Source organism: Capra hircus, chromosome 6 (assembly GCF_001704415.2).
Source record: "Capra hircus breed San Clemente chromosome 6, ASM170441v1, whole genome shotgun sequence".
NCBI lineage: Eukaryota > Metazoa > Chordata > Mammalia > Artiodactyla > Bovidae > Capra > Capra hircus.
In genome coordinates this window covers 91,658,494-91,678,603 of record NC_030813.1, presented here as the reverse complement: position 1 = coordinate 91,678,603, position 20,110 = coordinate 91,658,494, and the positions used below count along the sequence as shown (strand labels likewise).

The window sequence follows — 20,110 nt, the reverse complement described above, 5'->3', positions numbered from 1 at the left end:
TTTGTATAACTGACTTCGTTAGATGTAGTAAATATTCACTCACTTAACACATGTTTATTTATTAGATTTTTTAACAAATATTAAACATCAAAGAATTTTTCAAGAATTTTACTAAAAAAAGGTCAGTGCCTTCTGAAGTACCCAAATTCAAGAACATTTAACATTTCGATATAATTTAATTTTTTTTGACTCTCAGTCTTCTCCCTTTTTTGCAATTACCTGTGGTTTCCGAAGTCTCTGCTCACAGTTTAGCTTCTGGAACAACTGTGGTTCCTGCAGTTTATTTAGCCCACTCATTTTCTTTAGCTGCAGAGGAACCTGGCTGGGTCTCATTGTGTGGAGCACATTATAGCGTGGTTTGCTCTGATAGTTAATGTCAAACTGTCTCAGGATAAACTCCTCATCAATGTTCAGGCTCCCCTGGAAGAATGCCACAGGGCATGAGTCAAGGACAAATGTCGAAATGTTTCTTCTTCTTTCTTTAATCTAAAGGAGGTGTTCGGCCATGACTGGAGAAGAGAGCGGTAGTTTAAAAAAGAGGTGGAAAATGCTCTTGTAGGAGACAAGAAGGATTTGGAGTCTGGAGAGTTTTGTCAGTGCACTGAAACAACTTAGGACCTATAAGAAGCAGGGAGTCCTGAGGGAAATAGTGGGGCTGTGGAAAATTCAGTCTGTTTGATCAAAAGCAAACATCTCTAACACATTATAAGAGTGGCATCTCTAGAGGTATTTTCCAGACACATCTATAAATGTTAGTGTTTGGTCTGCCCACAGCCGTTATAAGGTTATAAGGGAAGCTGCCCTGTTTGGGATTCCTACTGAAGCCATGATTTGTGCACAGAACACATCTCCTTCTCTTCCCTCAGCCAAAACTGGGAGGAGCAGAGATGCGCACATTTAGAGTGCCTAATCATCCATAGCGGCTTTCCGGCTGGCTGGCTCAGTGGTTAAGGAAAAAAAAAATACCCGCCTGCCAATGCAGGACCCACAGGAGACGTGGGTTCAATCCCTGGGTCAGGAAGATCCCCCGAAGGAGGAAATGGCAACTCGCTCCAGTATTCTTGCCTGGAAAATCCCATGGATGGAAGAGCCTGGTTGGCTGCAGTCCATGGGGTCGCTAAGAGTCGGACACGATTGAGCGACTTCACTTTCACTTTTCACTTTCATGCATTAGAGAAGGAAATGGCAACGCACTCCAGTGTTCTTGCCTGGAGAATCCCAGGGACGGGGGAGCCTGGTGGGCTGCCATCTATGGGGTTGCACAGAGTCGGACGTGACTGAAGCGACTTAACAGCAGAAGCAGTAGTTGGCATCTCTTAGGGAAAGACTACAGGAAAGTGTAGTCGGATAGAGGGGAGCAGCCAAGTGATAGGGACAGTGCCTAAAAACATTTTAACACCCAGATACAGCTGTGCTTGAAGCTCCTAAGACTTCTGGATGATTCCCTTTTCTCCCTTAATCTAGTCTGAATTATACCATTTGCCAAAGAATTAGTCCTAAGTAATACATTGACTAAAACTGACTAACACACTCAAAAAATGAGGGTGGGGGATGGAAAATTCTAGAAGGTCTTAAATCCAGGAAATAGCATCAGGAATCTAGACATCTAAGAGGACTCAAGGACAGGAATAGATACTAAGGAGGGCAAGAAAAGAACTTGATAACTGAGTCAAAAGTTTCTTCATGTCAAATACTTTTTGTAATGACTGTAGTCAAACATAGCTTCCAAAGTACTTAAATATAACCAAGAAAGATTTATATGATCTGAAGAGAAACCCGAGTATGCTAGAAAAGATTGAAGGCAGGAGGAGAAGGGGATGACAGAGGATGAGATGGTTGGATGGCATCATCAACTCAACAGACATGAGTTTGAGCAAGCTCCGGGAGATGGTGAAGGACAGGGAAGCCTGGCACGCTGCAGTCCATGTGGTCACAAAGAGTAGGCCACGACTAAGCAACTGAACAACAACAACATAACCAAGAAAAATGAGTTGAAGAAGGAGTGAAGGATACAAACCTCCAGTTATATGATGAATAAGTTCTGGGGAATCTGATGTAAAGCATAATGACCATAGTTAACAATACTGGATTACATACTTGAATGTAACTATGTACATTCTTATAGTTACAGTGTTAGTTGCTTGGTCCTGTCCGACTCTTTGCCACCCCATGGACTGTAGCCTGCCAGTCTCCTCGTCCATGGGATTTTCCAGGCAAGAATACTGGAGTGGGTTGCCATTCCCTTCTCCAGAGGATCTTCCTGACCCAGGGATAGATCCCAGGTCCCCAACATTGCAGGGAGACTCTTTACCGTCTGAGCCACCCAGGAAGCTCCAAATTTAATTTTGATGAGTAAATAAACCTAAAGTGTTAGTTGCTCAGTTGTGTCCAACTCCCTGGGACCCACTGACTGTAACCTTTGTCCATAGACCTCTCCAGGCAAGAACACTGGAGTGGGTAGCCGTTCCCTTCTCCAGGGGATCTTCCCAACTCAGGGTTCGAAAATGGGTCTCCAACATTGCACTATATGCAAGTATGAAATCATCACACTGTATACCTTAAACTTATACAATGTTATATGTCAATTATATCTCAATAAAGTTGAGGAAAAACAAAGAGCCACTTTAAATAATACATGAAACAACAGCAATATGACATATAAACATTTATGCATTGGCTGCAAGCTTGCAAACTTTCCAGAAATTTCACCTACAAGAAACATTTTTATTTCACATGGTAGGAGAGTCAAAAGATGCCTTTATGACTTTGTCTATTTGACTTAGAGTTATCCAAATGCTGATCAACTAACACTTTATTTTTTTTTAACAAAAGCAACTTTGAGTTCAAATTGTAAAAAGTAGGTTGTAAGTATTACTAGTAACTTACAAAGGCAGTAGCCCAGTTGCAGAAGTCGCTAACTGCTTGGCGAACGTTTTTGTGAAGAAGCAGACCATCCTTTTGGAGCGAACCTGTTTCACTTGGCTTCCTTTTTTCATAAAGCCATTGGCATGGATGTGACACAGGGGTCTTCCTGGGACTAAAGATAATGAAATCATCAAAGAATTATAATATAAGATGCCATGAATCCAAGTGGATTTCAAATAGTATCTTGGGGAGGAATTCATAATTGCATGTATTTTTAACACTCTTGCAAGCTCATCCAAATTATGTGTTAATATTTTCAAAGATCATATTCTCATTATCAATATCATAAAGACAAGTATACCATGTTATTTAGAACAATTAAAGTTGATATAGAATTTTATCATTGCAAGTTAACTTTTTTAAAAATTATGAGTACCATTTATTAAGACCTGTGTCAGGTAAAAACACAAATTATAGTGACTGGAATCTTCCAAAGTCTTAGACAATCTTGACAAGCAGGAGACATCCTGGCTTCTCTCTCCTTCAGCCTTAAAATTCAGCCTATTAGTAAATCTGGTAGATTTTAATTCTGTCCCCTTCTCTGGCCTGTCACAAAACGTATCTCTGCATCTTTCTTAAGGCCCAACTGCCAATTCCTAATCCATTCTCTACACTGTAGCCAAAACTGTCATTTCAATATATAAATTCGGTCTTATCAAATGCAGCTACATTTCATCCTGGATTAAGCCTATTCAATAGCTTCTTTTTAAAAACAGATATAATTCATACATCATAATATTTACCATTTCAAAGTGTACAATTCAGTTGCTTTCATATATTTACAAAGTTGTGTAACCATCACCATTAATTTTGGAACATCTTCATCACCCCAAAAGAAGAAGCCCCATAGCCATTAACAGTCACTATTTGTCTTCCCTTCTCTCCCATTCTCCTTACTCTTAAACCACTAATTTACTTTCTGTCTCTGTGGATTTGCCTGCTCTGCATATTTCATCTGAACATTTTTTGTCCGACTTCTTTCACTTGGCATAATGTTTTCGTTTCACAGATCCTGTAGCATGTATCGGCAGTTTATTCCTTTCTGTGCTTGAATAATATTCCACTGTATAGATAGACCACATTTGTTTATCCATCAGCAGTCGGTTGATGGATATTTGACTTGTTACCACTTTTTGGCTATAATGAATAATGCTGCTATGGATATTCAGGCACAAGATTTTGTGTTCACTAGCTTCTTTCACTTCTCCAATAAAGATCTAAGTCTTAACGCAGCTTTCAAGACTCTTCACGGCCTGCTCCTTGCCCATCTCTCCAGATTCTTCCAGAATTACCACCCTTCCACACTCTCTGAGTTCCAGCCATGGTGGCCTCTCCTCAGTTCCATGAATTCACCATGCTTCCAGCCAGCCACAGGCCTTTGTACATGTTATTCTATCTGACTGCAATGCTATCTCCAACCCCTTACCTCCCTTATGTCTCAACATATTTTCCCTTTCTCAGAGAGGCATTTGCACAGTCTGTCCCCAGAACCCATAGTTTATTCAAAGCAACCTGTACCTTTCATTCATAGCACTTATATATTAATTCATCCACTCAACAGATATTTATTAGGCAACAACTATGGCTTCCTTGCTGGCTCAGATGGTAAAAAATCTGCCTGCAATGCAGGAGACTGGGTTTGATCCCTGGTTGGGAAGATTTCCTGGAGAAGGAAATGGCAAGACATCCCAGTATTCTTGACTGGAGAATTCCATGGACAGAGGAACCTGGCAGGCTACAGCCCATGGGGTCAAAAAGAGTCAGGCTAAGTGACTAACACTTTTACTTTCATGTGCCAGGTACTATTCTAGGCATTAGGATTCAGCTGTAAATAAAGTTAAGAACCGGGACTTCCCTGGTGGTCTAGTGGTTAAGAATCTGCCTGCCAGAGCAAGGAACACGAGTTCGATCCCTAATCCATACAGACCCCACATGCCGGGAAAGAACTAAGTCCATGTGCCATAACTACTGAGCTTGTGCTCCAGAGCCCAGGAGCCACACTATTGAGACCTGAGCACCCAGAGACTATCTTCTGCAGCAAGAGAAGCCACTGGAGTGAGAAGCCAAAGCTCTGCACAAAGAGTAGCCCTTACTTGCTGCAACTACAGAAAGTCTGTGCAAAGCAATGAAGACCCAGCGCAGCCAAAAGTAAAATTTAATATTAAAAAACATTTTCAAAAATAAATAAAGTTAAGACCCTGTCCTCAGTCATGTCCAACTCTTTGCGACCCCATGGACTATACAGTCCATGGAATTCTCCAGGCCAGAATACTGGAGCGGGTACCCTTTCCCTTCTCCAGGGGATCTTCCCAACCCAGGGATCAAACCCAGGTCTCCTGCATTGCAGGCGGATTCTTTACCAGCTGAGCCACCAGGGAAGCCGTTACAATTGATAGGGAGACACAGCACAGAGGTAAAAAAATATGTGTGCGTGGCATGCGCTGCATTGCTTCACTCACGTCTCTTCGCAATACTATGGACTGGAGCCCGCCAGGCTCCTCTGTCCATGGGATTCTCCAGGCAAGAATACTGGAGTGGGTGGCCACACCCTTCTCCAGGGGATCTTCCTGACCCAGGGACTGATCCCTTGTCTCTTAAGTCTCCTGCATTGACAAGTGGGTTCTTTACCATTGGCGCCACCTGGGAAGCCCCAAACAAATATGTACCAGGTAACTGTAAGCGATTTAAAGAAAAATAAACCAGGGCAGGAAGGATGGAGAGTGACGACAGGGGGCTGTTTATACAGAAAAGGCCTCTCTACTAAAGTAATATTTGAGCAGACCCAGAAGAAGAAAGGGACCAACCCATGTAGAAATCGAACATTCAGCTACTAGGCTGATAAGAACAGCACTGCAAAGGCCCCAAGGTCAGAGCTGAGAATATATGAGAAATACAAAAAGGCCACTGTGACTGGAGAGGCGTGATTAAAGGATACAATAGTAGAGGATGAGGGCTAAGAGATAACCAGAACCTGATCATAAGGGACGTGAGAGGCAAGGATAATGACTTTGGATTTTACTCTGAATAAGTAAGCAATTAGAAAATTTTGAGCACAGGATTGATATTGCGTGACTTAAGTCTTTTGGTTTTTGTTTTACAGAATCACTTTAGCTACTGTGCAACAAATAAAACGGCACAGGTTGGGGGCAGGGTGGAGGCCAGGAGATTAGTTAGTAAGCCATTCCAATAATCCAGGCAAGAGATGATGGCACCTCAGAACAGACTGACTGTAGTAAAACAGACAAGATTCCAGATATATTTCAAAGGTACAGGCATTAGGATTTTTTTTTTTTTTTTTTTTTTGGCAGATTGCAAGCCCTGTTTAAAAAGTCACTGAAAGAGTGGAGTTACTACTTACCGATCTGGAGGAAACAGAAGGGGGAGTAGGTTTGGGGAAGAAATTAAGATTTCAGCTTGGATTTATCAAGTCTCAGATGCCAGTTACATGTTCAAAGGAAAATGTTAAACAGTTTCTTGTATTAACCTTTTTTTGTTTGCTTGGTTGGTTATTCACCAAACTACTGGTCTCAATCATGATGAATAAAAGGGCTTCTACCATAAATAATTTAAAAAGCCATTCTGGGCTAATCAAAACCATTCAGGTTTTCAGCAGTTTTCTTCTCCCACAGCTCTCCTAGAGTAGTGTAGACACAACTGAATTCCCTCTATTGCTGATAATTTGCATCCATTTAATGAAATAAGGGGCTTCCCTGGTGGCTCAGATGGTAAAGAATCTTCCTGCAATGCAGGAGATCCAGGTTCGACCCCCAGGTTGGGAAGATCCCCTGAATAAGGGAATGGCTACCCACTCCAGTATTCTTGTCTATAGAATTTCATGGACAGAAGAGCCTGGCAGGCTACAGTCCATGAGGTGGCAGAGAGTCAGACTTCCCTGGTGGCTCAGTACCAAGGAATCTGCCTGCCAATGCAGGAGAAGGGGTTCGATCCCTGGATCAGGAAGATCCCCTGGAGAAAGAAGTGGCAACCCACTCCAGTATTCTTGCCCAGGGAAATCGCATGGACAGAGGAGCCTGGTGAGCTACAGTCCATGGGGTCGCAAGGAGTCGGACACAACTAAGCAACTAAATAACATCAACAGACTAAACACTACTCAGAGCAGGACCCAAGGATCCTTTCCCTCCTTCTCAGGAACTTAATTACTTTTGCTTCTCTTAATTATTGTAAAGATTCTTAACTAGTCCTAAACTAAAGTGAAGAAGAACAAAAGAGCCTCTTGATGAAAGTGAAAGAGGAGAGTAAAAAAGTTGGCTTAAAGCTCAACATTCAGAAAACGAAGATCATGGCATCTGGTCCCATCACTTCATGGCAAATAGATGGGGAAACAGTGACTGACTTTATTTGGGCGGGGCTCCAAAACCACTGTGGATGGTGACTGCAGCCATGAAATTAAAAGACACTTGCTCCTTGGAAGGAAAGTTATGACCAACCTAAATAGCATATTGAAAAGCAGAGACATTACTTTGCCAACAAAGGTCCGTCTAGTCAAAGCTATGGTTTTTCCAGTGGTCATGTATGGATGTGAGAGTTGGACTGTGAAGAAAGCTGAGCGCCAAAGAATTGATGCTTTTGAACTGTGGTGTTGGAGAAGACTCTTTCAAGTCCCTTGGACTGCAAGGTGATCCAACCAGCCCATCCTAAAGGAGATCAGTCCTGGGTGTTCATTGGAAGGACTGATGTTGAAGCTGCAACTCCAATACTTTGGCCACCTGATGTGGAGAGCTGACTTATTTGAAAAGACCCTGAGACTGACTGATTGAAAAGACCCTGGGAAAGATTGAGGGCAGGAGAAGGGGATGACAGAGGATGAGATGGCTGGATGGCATCACCGACACAATGGACATGGGTTTGGGTAGACTCCAGGAGTTGATGATGGACAGGGAGGCCTGGTGTGGTGTGGTTCACTGGGGTCGCAAAGAGTCGGACACAACTGAGCAACTGAACTGAACTGAAAGTATTCTAAAGATGAGAAGCTTTGAGAAGGTAACTACAGAGAGTCACTGACTTAATGACAATTCATCTTAGAATTTTTCCACTTCACGAGACTGCAAAGCAATAGTTGTTCAGAAGAAAATGTACTTTGAATTTGGATTTTTTTTTCCTGGGCTGGTGATATGCTGTGATGACCCTGTCTGGTGATGCTGGGCAGCGGCAGTGACCCATAGTTCCCCACCAGCCATGTGATCACGAGGGACAACACAACCAACATTTTCCTCACCTTCAGTACTGTAATCTGTCTATAAATTTTGTGAGATAGTCAATACTTTATTATACAATAGGCTTTGTATTAGATGATTTTGCCAATTGTAGGCTAATGTAAGTGTTCTGAGCATATTTAAGGTGTGCCAGGTTAAACTATGGTTTTCGGTAGGTTAAATGTATTGCATGCATTTTCGACTGATGGTATTTTTCATTTATTATGGACTTATCAAGACAATCCCACTGTTAAGTCGAGGAAGATTTGTACTAGAACGTTTCATCAGGGGACAGGAATGAGCAAGAGGTTAAGAACCATACTTACAGTCCCAAGTAGACTTGGGTTGAACGTTTTTTTAAAAGTTTTGTGGGTTTTTTCATTCTTTTCCTGATGCCCTGACAATAAGCCCATGTGTCTTCCAGCTTCTTGTCAGGATCCAGAACTTCCAGCACCTTTAATAAGAGCTACAAACAGAAAACAACTTAGGAGAAAAGAAAGATGTACTGAAAAGGGGGCTCTCTGATTCTCAAACACAATAGACCAACACATCCCTTCGCTTTGCCTTTCTAGTTGGTCAATACCATTCATCAGCTCCAGTGCAAATACGGTCCTGGGTGATGCTGGTTAATGTCTATCAGCTGGACATTAGCTGTGTAGCCTTTTTACTGAAGTTTCCATCTCCTCTAGATAGAACAGTGACTCTGGGCCCACTTGGACCCCAGTACCTCACTGAGAAAAGTACCTCTAGAGGGTGTCTGGTTTTTGACTGCCTACCATCCATTCAGCTTCCCTGGTGGCTCAAACAGTAAAGAATCTGCCTGCAATGCTGGAGACCCAGGTTTGATCCCTAGGTCAGGAATATCCCCTGGAGAAGGAAATGCAATCCACTCCAGTATTCTTGCCTGGGAAATCCCATGGACAGAGGAGCCTGATGGGCTATAGACTGTGGGGTCTCAAAGAGCTGGACATGACTGAGTAACTAACACTTTCACTTTCACCATCCATTCATCCTCCTATGAGTAACAGTATCTAGACTTTTCTTTGGAATATCACCTCTCCCTCCATTCTCAGTCCTTGTGGTCTGAACTGGCCTGACAGCTCTTCACACCACAGCCTGGCCTGGCCAATCAGGCTTACAGTGACTGGCTAACCCAATGAGACCCAGGGGAATTAGGTCATGAAATTTTCCTGGAACCATGCAAAGATGCATTGTTTTCCAAAGTAAAATTGACATCTAGAGCTGCTGGTGGCAATCATGGCACCACAAGAAGAGATCCTGCTTCAGAAGGAAGACAACACATCTATTTGAGGAGGTCAGATATGAGAATAAAAACCACAGTTCCATGTGCCCTCTAAGGATGCGTGCAGAGGATCTCTTTGCTATAGACTCAGAAGCTCTGATCCACGGGAGGGTAGTGAAGGAAAGACCAGGGGGCAAACCATTGATTACAAACTCCAGTTGTAATGAGAACCTACTGTAGCACACAAGGAACTCTACTCAGTGCCCTGTGGTGACCTATATGGGAAGGAAGTCCTAAAGAGAGGGGATATATGTAGGCATATAGCTGATTCACTTTGCTGTATAGCAGAAACTAACACAACATTGTAAAGCAACTATGCATGCATACATGCTCAGTCACTAGGTCATATCCGACTCTTCGCGACCCTATGGACCATAGCCCACCAGGCTCCTCTGGCCATGGGATTCTCCAGGCAAGAATACTGGGGCGGGTTGCCACTTCCTTCTCCAGGGGATCTTCCTGACCCAGGGATTGAACCCCTGTCTCCTGCCTCTCCTGCATTGCAGATGGATTCTTTAACACTGAGCCACCAGGGAAACCCATGGTATATAGGAGCTGACTGGAGCTGAAAGTCAAAGAATCCTGGGCTATTGATGACACATTGCAGCTGCTGCCCAGCTCTGGTCCTGGCAATCTGGTGAATTTCCCTGTGACTTTTCAGGTGCCCATCCATTAATAACATCTTTGGACACCTCCCAAGACCAGGCTAAAATGACAGAAGCAAGACTGAACAGTTCCTCCACTGTTTTCTCCCCTCAAAAGAGTCACAAGCAAAACTGACTGGTAGAGCTTCAGAGGTAAACAAGTCAAACATTTCTGGGTTGCTGAGCCTTTATAAGTTGGCTGGCCTCTTGGCGGTATGGTGCTGTCATCGGCATTTCCTGAAAGGCTGCTCCACACCCCAGGAGAACTCTCCCCAGGGAGACAGTCATCGTCTTCACTCCTGGAGGGAACTCCCCAGGCATCTAAGGAACAACATTCTCCAGGCCCCACTGAAGGCCCACCCACAACCCCGGGACAGGAGGTCACCTCGGCGGGCATGTCTTCTTCCAGGTCTGGATAAAGAGCCAAGGGGTGCAGGGTCAGCTGGGCCTCAATGTCTGCCAGGAATGCCTTCTGTGCCTGCTGGGCCAGCGAGAGCTTGGAACACAGGGCTGTGTGCTTCTTCTTAGGAGAAGGTTGGGGAGCTCTGTGATAAATCTGGGGGAGAAAGCCCTTCCTGGGGCCCAGCGCGGTCAGAGCTTCACAAGGCGGGCAGCCTCTCCTGAAGTCATCCTGTCCCGTTCTCACGAATCTCCACCGCCGGCTGTCCAGGGAGGTGGGACCTGGCAGCCTGCCCTTGTGCTCCATGAAGCACTTGGAGGGCAGATTCTCTCTGTACCTGCAAGACATCACGGCAGCAGTCTGACCACAAGGGTGAGCGTGGGAGGAGTTTTCCAGGAGGCTGGCCTCTATCTGTGTTAAGCGAGAGTTGGAGGAAGGGAGGGTCATGTGAGAAGGCGGAGTTCCCATACTCCTGGTTCAGGGCACATCATCACTGGTCCGTATGACCCTCTCTCCTGTTTCTTTATTCGACGTTATTCCCATATTCCATCCTCTTTATTCGACGTTATTCCCATATTCCATCCTCACTGCCCCCTCTCCACAGGCACCACCACTCTAACAGATTTGGAATGTATCCTGTTTGCAGGGCTTTCCCGTTGGCTCAGACAGTAAATACTCTGCCTGTAATGCAAGAGACCTGAGTTCTATCCCTGGGTGGGGAAGATCCCCTGGAGAAGGGAATGGCTACCCACTCCAGTATGCTTGCCTGGAGAATGCCATGGAGGAGCCAGGTGGATTATAGTCCATGGGGTCACAAAGAATCAGACACGACCGAGTGACTAACACTTTCACTTTTCACTTCTGTTTGAAGACATCCTTATAAGATCTGTATTGTTCTTTTGTGTCCATGTATCCTTACTGTACATAAATCATAAATGGTCTTATTCTGTCACTTGTTTACAAAGCATGGTACCATGAAGGCCTATCCATGTCACTCTGTGTAAGTGTAATTCATTATTATCACCAGCAGTCACAAGCTATCCCCTCTCTTTCTGAAGGATACTTAAAATTTATAACCCCTCCTGGACTCTGTCTTATCCTTTAAAGGGACACAGTGCAGTGGGAAGAACCTGGACGTGGTGACAGCTCACCCCCAACTGGGCTTTCCTGGTGGCTGACATGGCAAAGAACCCGCCTGCAATGCAGGAGACCTGGGTTTGATTTCTGGGTTGGGAAGATCCCCTGGAGGAGGAAATGGCAACCCACCCCAGTATTCTTGCCTGGGAAATCCCATGGATAGAGGAGCCTGACAGGCTACATTCCACGGGGTCACAAAGAGTCAGATATGACTGAGTGACTAAGCACAGCACAGCACCCCCAACTAGCTGAATGATGTTCACCCTACATTTAATCTTTGTGGGCCTTGATTTCTCCTCTCAGCTCAGTGGGGTCAAGGGCACAAACTAACCGTTCATGTGCTGTATCAGGCCCACAAACCCATCATTTGATCCCCTTTGTGCTTTAATAAGAACCGTAATAGTTCACATGTAAGGAGAACTTTCTATATAACATGTGCTGTGCTCAATGCTTTATACGAATCAGTCTCATAACAATCCCATGAAGTAGGTACTAACATTATTCCAGATAAGGAAACTGAGGCACAAAGAAGTTGAAAAACAAAACAAACACTTGTCAAAGTTCCCACTGTTAATAAGGGGGAGAGCTGGGATTTTAATACAGTTAGTGTGACTCTGGAGAAAGGTAAGAAAGCTGTTTATATGTCAGAGCTTCTGACATATAAAAATGCTCATACAAATAACGTGGAACAAAAATCAGGAGCTCTGGGAACACTAGGTCCACCTTCCTGTGGAGCCCCTATTGGCATAGCGGCTGCCATCTTTAGACAAGTCCTGTGCTCTGTTATCCACAGTCTCCACTGCTCCCTACTACCTAATACGAAACCTGCTTCACACTGTCTCTTTACCTCATCAGACAGTTATTTGCACGGAGTTTTTAGGGCAGGAAGCTAAGATGGAAGAGATCGATGGGCAAATAGAAAGAAAAATGAGACCTGGATAATCTAACATATCCAGGCATTGCCAAAGTCAGGACTTGGCATTTGAGCAGCTTAACGGCAGGTCTCTCATGATCTTCATACATCACATGGCACTAGTCAGATATTTCTATATTATTGGTGTCTTTCCTTGAAGCCTCTTCCACCTCCAGGCCCCTTTCATCTATAATGACCCATTACAGTAAATCTACTTCTTGTCACACTCATCTTTATAGGCACAAAACATTTTAAGAGATTCCAGCTTTATCCTTATCCTTTTCTTGTGAGTCCTGGACACTTCTTTCTGTCTGTGCATGCATGTGTGTGTTTTAAGGGTTTAATCCATCTGGAGATGGCAACCCACTCCAGTACTCTTGCCTGGAAAATTCCATGGACTGAGGAGTCTGATAGGCTACAGTCCATGGGGTCGCAAAGAGTCGGATATGACTGAGCGACTTCACTTTCACTTTCACTGTGAAAATATAGATGAGAGGATACAAAAATATGAGTTTACAAGTTGCTCTTTGCAATTAATAAATCACTCCTAAATAGCTAAGTGGTGAGGATGTTGAAATTCTATCTAGCCTTGAGATTTGATGACTCACTCAGTATGACTTGTTAGCAAGTTACCCTCTATAGTACCAAAGTTCTTCCTGACCCAGGAATCAAACCGGGGTCTCCTGCATTGCAGGCAGATTCTTTACCGGCTGAGCTACCAGGGAAGCCTGTTTCCCACACATTTACAACTAATTCAAAGATCCAATCACTTCATAAAATAAAATCTGATGACCAATATTTTTACTCAAGCACAGTCATGCAACTCAAAATGAAAGTGTGGCAGCTAGCTCAAGCCTGATAGAACATTAGAGCTGGCACAAACTTTGAAAGAAATCTAGTCTAACTTCTTCACTTTTCAACAAGGAAACGAAGTTCCAAAGAGGTGAATAAGGGAACAGTCTGGCTGGAGGACTTACCTCACTTTGCCTCTCATAGCTGATAAACTTGCCTCTCTGCATTCTGTTAAGTTCATGAAAATTTTTGCTTAACCCAGAGTATAAAGCAAGAACATTTTTCTAAGCATCTACTATTTTCACAGTCACTATATGATACCCAGATATTTCCATCTTTAAGAACTGCAAAAGAGTATTGGGCATTTACCCTAAAGAAATGAAAACTTATCTTCACAAGAAAGTCTGTACACAAATATTTATAACAGCTTTATACATAATAACTAAAAACCAGAAACAAACTGAATGTCCTTCAAAAGCGGAATGGAAAAACAATGGATAAACATCTGTGCCATGAAATATGACTCAGCAGTAAAAATGAACTATTGATGCACACAACATCTGGGATGGGTCTCAAGGGCTTCTGCTTAATGAAAAGGAACCAATCTCAAAAGGTTTTATATCTTTTATAAAAGTATTATTCTATTTTTCTAACATTCTCAAAAGAACAGAATTCTAGAAATGGAGACCAAATTAGTGGTTGCCAAGTGGTGTGAGTGGTAAAGGGAGTGAAAATTAAAGCATAGCATGAAGTGGCTTCCTTGCGGTAAGGAAACAGTTTTGTATCTTGATATATACATATAACAATATTTTACTGAACTACACACACACACACACACACACAAGTACAAGTGAAAACTGGTGAAATTCAAGTAAAGTCTACCATCTAATTCATACATACACACAGTGCTGATTTCCTACTTTGGTAATGTACTATAGTTATGCAAGGTGGTATCACTGCAAGCATCTGGAGGAAGGGTGCATGGGACCTCTGCACTATATCTGCAACTTCTTGTGAGTCTATAGTTATCTCAAAACAAAAAGTTTGAAACTGGGAGTGGGAGAGATTCTCAGAAGAGTCCATAAACTCTAACATGTATACAGTGCATACATATGGCAGTAACTGTTTTACAAGTGCCAAGTCACTAAATCCTCACAGTTTGTGTGTTAGTCACTCAGTCATGTCCAACTCTGCAACCCCATGGACTGTAGCCTACCACGCTCTTGTGTCCACAGCATTCTCTGGGCAAGAATAATGGAGTGGGTTGCCATTTAGCAATCCTAGAAAGCTCATTCCTTTTATTGTTCTCATTTTACAGTTAAGAAAACTGAGCCCAGAAAGAGCAACTAATTGTCTAAGGTCACCAGTCAAACGAGGAAAACTGGCCTTCAACTCCAGCCTTGCTGATTGTAGACTCTGGAATCTTCACCACATGGCTGCTGCCTCCAAGAGCACTGAATTCCGTTCTCATAAACCGCTCAAGGAACCAGCCAAGGCAAAAAGCCTCAGGTTCCTGTCTTGTGCAGTGTTACCAACCATTTATAATGGCAACTGACTACCCCAGGGCCTGAGGCACCCCCTAAAACACCAACTCGGCTTGGCCACAGTCACCTGCTGGGCAGGGAAAGACTTCTGGTGCGACCCTTCAAACATCCAGACCCCTCACACTGGATGTAGGATGCAGGCGGCTAACCCCGAGAATAGTGGGTTGCAGGCTAAACCATTCTCCGCAGAGGACTCTTCCACCATCAGTTTCCCATTTGGAGGTGTGTTACTCGTTCAGTTTTGTACAGCTCTTTGCAACCGCAGGGGACTGCAGCCCGCCAGGCTCCTCTATTCATGGGATTCTCCATGCAAGAATAATGGAGTGGGTTACCATGCCCTTCTCCAGGGGATCTTCCAGACCTAGGGATCGAACCCAGGTCTCCCACATTGCAGGCGGACTCTTGACTAGCTGAGCCAGCAGGGAAGCCCTCCCATCTAGAAAGGGTATATTAATCTACATCCTCTGGGGGTGGTTTAGTCTCTCAGTTGTTTCCGACTCTGTGCGACCCCATGAGCTGATGAAGCCTGCCAGGCTCCTCCGTCCATGGGATTCTCCAGGCAAGAATACTGGAGTGGGTTGCCATTTCCTTCTCCAGGGGATCTTCCTGACCCAGGAATCGAACCCGTGTCTCCTGCATTACAGATAAGGAATCTGCCTCTAGGGGACAGTAAAGAGCGTGGCATGAGCTGGTTATGTTCTATTACGATCATTTAGGTGCGGGAGACCTAAAGGAGGGAAGGAAGCCGGGTCCTCCGCAGCCATCGGCCACCCGCCGGCCCCGACCCCGGCAAGCACGGAGCGCAGGCGCCCCCACGCGGCACCCACGGGATGCGCCCTCGCTCGGGCGCGCGCTTACCTGGGCCTGCAGTTCCTGCCCACCCGCATCCCGGCCCGCGGCGCCGGCGGGAACAGCCGCCTGTGGTCAGCCATGCTGCCTCGGCCGCCCACGCGGCCTCCGGTGGTGTGTGTTCCCCGCCGCTCGGGTCGCTAAGAGACCCGCCGAGCTGCGCGCTGCCCAGACTCGCCCGGGGCGTGGAGCAGCCCAGGCGCCCCCTGCTGCTACCGGGGAGCGAGCGACCCCGAGGCGTCCCTGCGCCACCCCCCCAACAACCCCTCCTCCAACTCCTGGGGGCGTGGACAGTGGCAGGGGAAGCTCGAAGAATCAGGTTCTTGGTTTAATTCTGTCTTTTTTTTTTTAATCTGTTGTGATTAAATCTACCGGGATTTAATCTGTTGGGGTCAGTGTTCATGCTCTTCTTGCACACCACCGGTTCAAAAACTGTTGAAGGAAGAAAGCAGCTGGGGTGAGAACAAAAGAAAGAATGAAAGAGAGCGAAAGGAATAGACTGACTTGTAATGGTGGGAAGGCCTTTTAGCACGGAATGTTTTTCTGGAGGTCCTGGAAATCCGTAACTCACCGCCTCTGTAAATCGGGGGCTGTGCACTGGTAACTAGTCACCAGCTGGTTCCCAGAGTCCCGCCTAGCTCTTGTGTTACTTGCTCCTTCTGCCTGGACTCACTAAAGCAGTGAAAATGCCATCCAGTTGGCCCTGGTAGGCAGATGTCCTCGTAAATATGGATTGCATGAGGATGTATTTTGGGTTTGCTAAGTTCTCTTGCTACTTCTGAGTGTTCCTGATTTAAATAGTAAGCCTTGCTTCTAGAGGAAATAGCAGCAAAACATTCTCTTCCAAAAATATTGCAATGGTTAAATTGTGTCTGTTATGGTGGGATACTTTTTTCGGCCATTTAAAGATGAGTCTTTAAACTTTTCGGGAATAAATTAGCGTTACATTTCGGCACCTGTTAAGTATCTGGATGGTAATAAAGGTGCCCCAGCTGTCTCTAATTTCAGCATCTTCACCTGCTATGTGTGTTCAACGGTCTTTTCTGGGCACAGTGAATGCCTTGGAGTCCCACCACTTGAGATAACCCAGGACTCTGCTGTTTAATAGTTATGCACACAAGGACTCCCCACCCCAATGCCTAAGACTCTGCATACCCAACTGGGGGCCCAGTTTGCATCCCTGGTCGGGGATCTAGAGCCCACATGCTGCAACTAAGATCCAGTGCAGCCAAATAAATAAAGGAATATTTTTTAATGAGTTCTTTAAAAAATTATGCACACACATACACCACTCCCTGGTACAGTTGCTTAAATTTGTTTTAGTTTCATTGATTTTCTAGCCTGAAAATGGGGAAAATAAAAGGATATAAGAAGTAATAACTTATAGAGTTATTGGGAAATTCAGTGAGATGATGAATGTAAAGCATTTAATGCAGTGCTGGGAAGTAGGAATCCCTCAAGAATTACTGAGTATGATTATTATCTCTGGGCTTCCCTAGTGGCTCAGATGGTGTGAACTGGGGATAATATTTGCCCAGCTACTTCCCAGGGTTGCTATAAGAGTTAATGTAGAAAACTACAAATGTAATCATGATAAGGGGTCCTCTTAGTTGTTTTTATCATCTTTGATAATACCTTTAATATTGTTGGATTGCAAATTCAAACGTTTTTTACTCTGAGGAAATAGGATTTCTCCCTAGGACTGAGGATTAGAGTCATGCCCACCTTGCCTTTTGTACTGTGCATGGCACAGAGTAGGTCATCATTCAACAGATATTGTCTGTTATGGCCTTCCTGGGCACTGGTGATGCAATGGGGAATAAAACAGCCTTGGTGTTTGTCATCCTGTTATTTAGTTTGTAGTGTTGTATGAATAAGAGTCCACCCGATTTTCTTGACTCTTGCATTCTCACAAGTTGATATTTGCTTCATGTAGCAATTTTGATTTCATATCTGCTCAGTTCAGTTCAGTTGCTGAGTCGTGTCCTACTCTTTTTGACCCCATGCATGGACTGCAGCACACCAGGCTTCCCCTGTCCATCACCAACTCCCAGAGCTTGCTCAAACTCATATTCATCAAGTCGGTGGTGTCATCCAACCATCTCATTCTCTGTTGTCGCTTTCTCCTCCTGCCCTCAATCTTTCCAAGCATCAGGGTCTTTTCCAATGACTCAGTTCTTCACATCAGGTGGCCAAAGGATTGGAGCTTCAGGTTCAGCATCAGTCCTTCCAATGAATATTCAGGACTGATTTCCTTGAGGATTGACTGGTTGAATCTCCTTGCTGTCCAAGGGGCTCTCAAGAGTTTTCTCCAACACCACAGTTCAAAAGCATCAGTTCTTTCTTTATGGTCCAACTCTCACATCCATACATGACTACTGGAAAAACCATAGCTTTGACTAGACAGAATTTTGTAGGCAAAGTAATGTCTCTGCTTTTTAACATGCTATCTAGATTGGTCATAGCTTTTCTTCCAAGGAGCAAGCGTCTTTTAATTTCATGGCTGTAGTCACATCTGCACTCATCTCACATGCTAGTAAAGTAATGCTCAAAATTCTCCAAGCCAGGCTTCAGCAATACGTGAACCATGAACTTCCTGATGTTCAAGCTGGTTTTAGAAAAGGCAGAGGAACCAGAGGTCAAATTGCCAACATCCGCTGGATCATCAAAAAAGCAAGAGAGTTCCAGAAAAACATCTATTTCTGCTTTATTGACTATGCCAAAGCCTTTGACTGTGTGGATCACAATAAACTGTGGAAAATTCTGAAAGAGATGGGAATACCAGACCACCTGACCTGCCTCTTGAGAAATCCGTATGCAGGTTAGGAAGCAACAGTTAGAACTGGACATGGAACAACAGACTAGTTCCAAATAGGAAAAGAAGTACGTCAAGGCTGTATATTGTCACCCTGCTTATTTAACTTATATGCAGAGTACATCATGAGAAATGCTGGACTAGAAGAAACACAAGCTGGAATCAAGATTGCCGGGAGAAATATCAATAATCTCAGATATGCAGATGACGCCACCCTTATGGCAGAAAGTGAAGAGGAGCTCAAAAGCCTCTTGATGAAAGTGAAAGAGGAGAGTGAAAAAGTTGGCTTAGAGCTCAACATTCAGAAAACGAAGATCATGGCATCTGGTCCCATCACTTCATGGGAAATAGACTGGGAAACAGTGAAAACAGTGTCAGACTTTATTTTTTTGGGCTCCAAAATCACTGCAGATGGTGACTGTAGCCATGAAATTTAAAGACGCTTACTCCTTGGAAGAAAAGTTATGACCAAACTAGATAGTATATTCAAAAGCAGGGACATTACTTTGCCGACTAAGGTCCGTCTAGTTAAGGCTATGGTTTTTCCTGTGGTCATGTATGGATGTGAGAGTTGGACTGTGAAGAAGGCTGAGTGCCCAAGAATTGATGCTTTTGAACTGTGGTGTTGGAGAAGACTCTTGAGAGTCCCTTGGACTGCAAGGAGATCAACCCTGGGATTTCTTTGGAGGGACTGATGCTGAAGCTGAAACTCCAGTACTTTGGCCACCTCATGTGAAGAGTTGACTCATTGGAAAAGACTCTGATGCTGGGAGGGATTGGGGGCAGTAGGAGAAAGGGATGACCAAGGATGAGATGGCTGGATGGCATTACGGACTCGATGGACATGAGTCTGAGTGAACTCCGGGAGATGGTGATGAACACGGAGGCCTGGCGTGCTGCGATTCATGGGGTCTCAAAGAGTTGGACATGACTGAGCGACTTAACTGAACTGAACTGAGTCACATCTGCAGTGATTTTGGAGCCCAAGAAAATAAAGTCTCTCACTGTTTCCCCATCTATTCGCCATGAAGTGATGGGACTGGATGCACTAAGTTTCTTTTTATTTCACCACATCCCATGCCTTCATTATAGTCATCACTCAGGGAATCTCTCATTCATTCTCTTCCCTTCTTTCCCTTTTGCACCACAAAGGGAAAATGTGTTACATATAGTAATCTAACAAGTAGATGTTTTTTAAGAGGAAGGATGGAGACGTCCCTGGTGGTCCAATGGTCAGGACTCCTTGGTCTCAGTACAGGGAGGCCAAGCTCAATCCCTGGTCAGAAATCTAGATCCCCCAGCCACAACTTAAGATCCTGCCTGAACTTCCCTTGTGGTCCAGTGGTTAAGAATCCTCCTGCCAATGCAAGGGACACAGGTTCCATCCCTGGTTCAGGAAGATGCCACATGCTGTGGAACAACTTAGCCCATGCTCCACAGCTACTGAGTCTGCACTCGAGAGCCCCCACACCCACTGCAACTACTGAGGCTTGTAAGCCTAGAGCCTGGGCTCTGCAACAAGAAGCCAGGGCAACGAGAAGTCCACGCACCACAACTAGAGAATAGCCCTCACTT

The 20,110-nt window shown here is 44.5% G+C and overlaps 1 protein-coding gene across 1 annotated transcript in view; it reads right to left on the bottom strand.

The window, feature by feature from the left end:
• Window positions 1–15,957, bottom strand: part of FAM47E (family with sequence similarity 47 member E) — a 29,287-nt gene extending 13,330 nt beyond the window's left edge. Inside the window, exons 1-5 of the mRNA XM_013964737.2 lie at window positions 15,730–15,957; window positions 10,471–10,822; window positions 8,465–8,604; window positions 2,887–3,037; window positions 220–420 (exon numbers count right to left, since the gene is read on the bottom strand). Of these exons, the coding sequence (XP_013820191.2) occupies window positions 220–420; window positions 2,887–3,037; window positions 8,465–8,604; window positions 10,471–10,822; window positions 15,730–15,803 (918 nt within the window). The 5' untranslated portion in view covers window positions 15,804–15,957. The remainder of the gene's footprint in view (window positions 1–219; window positions 421–2,886; window positions 3,038–8,464; window positions 8,605–10,470; window positions 10,823–15,729) is intronic.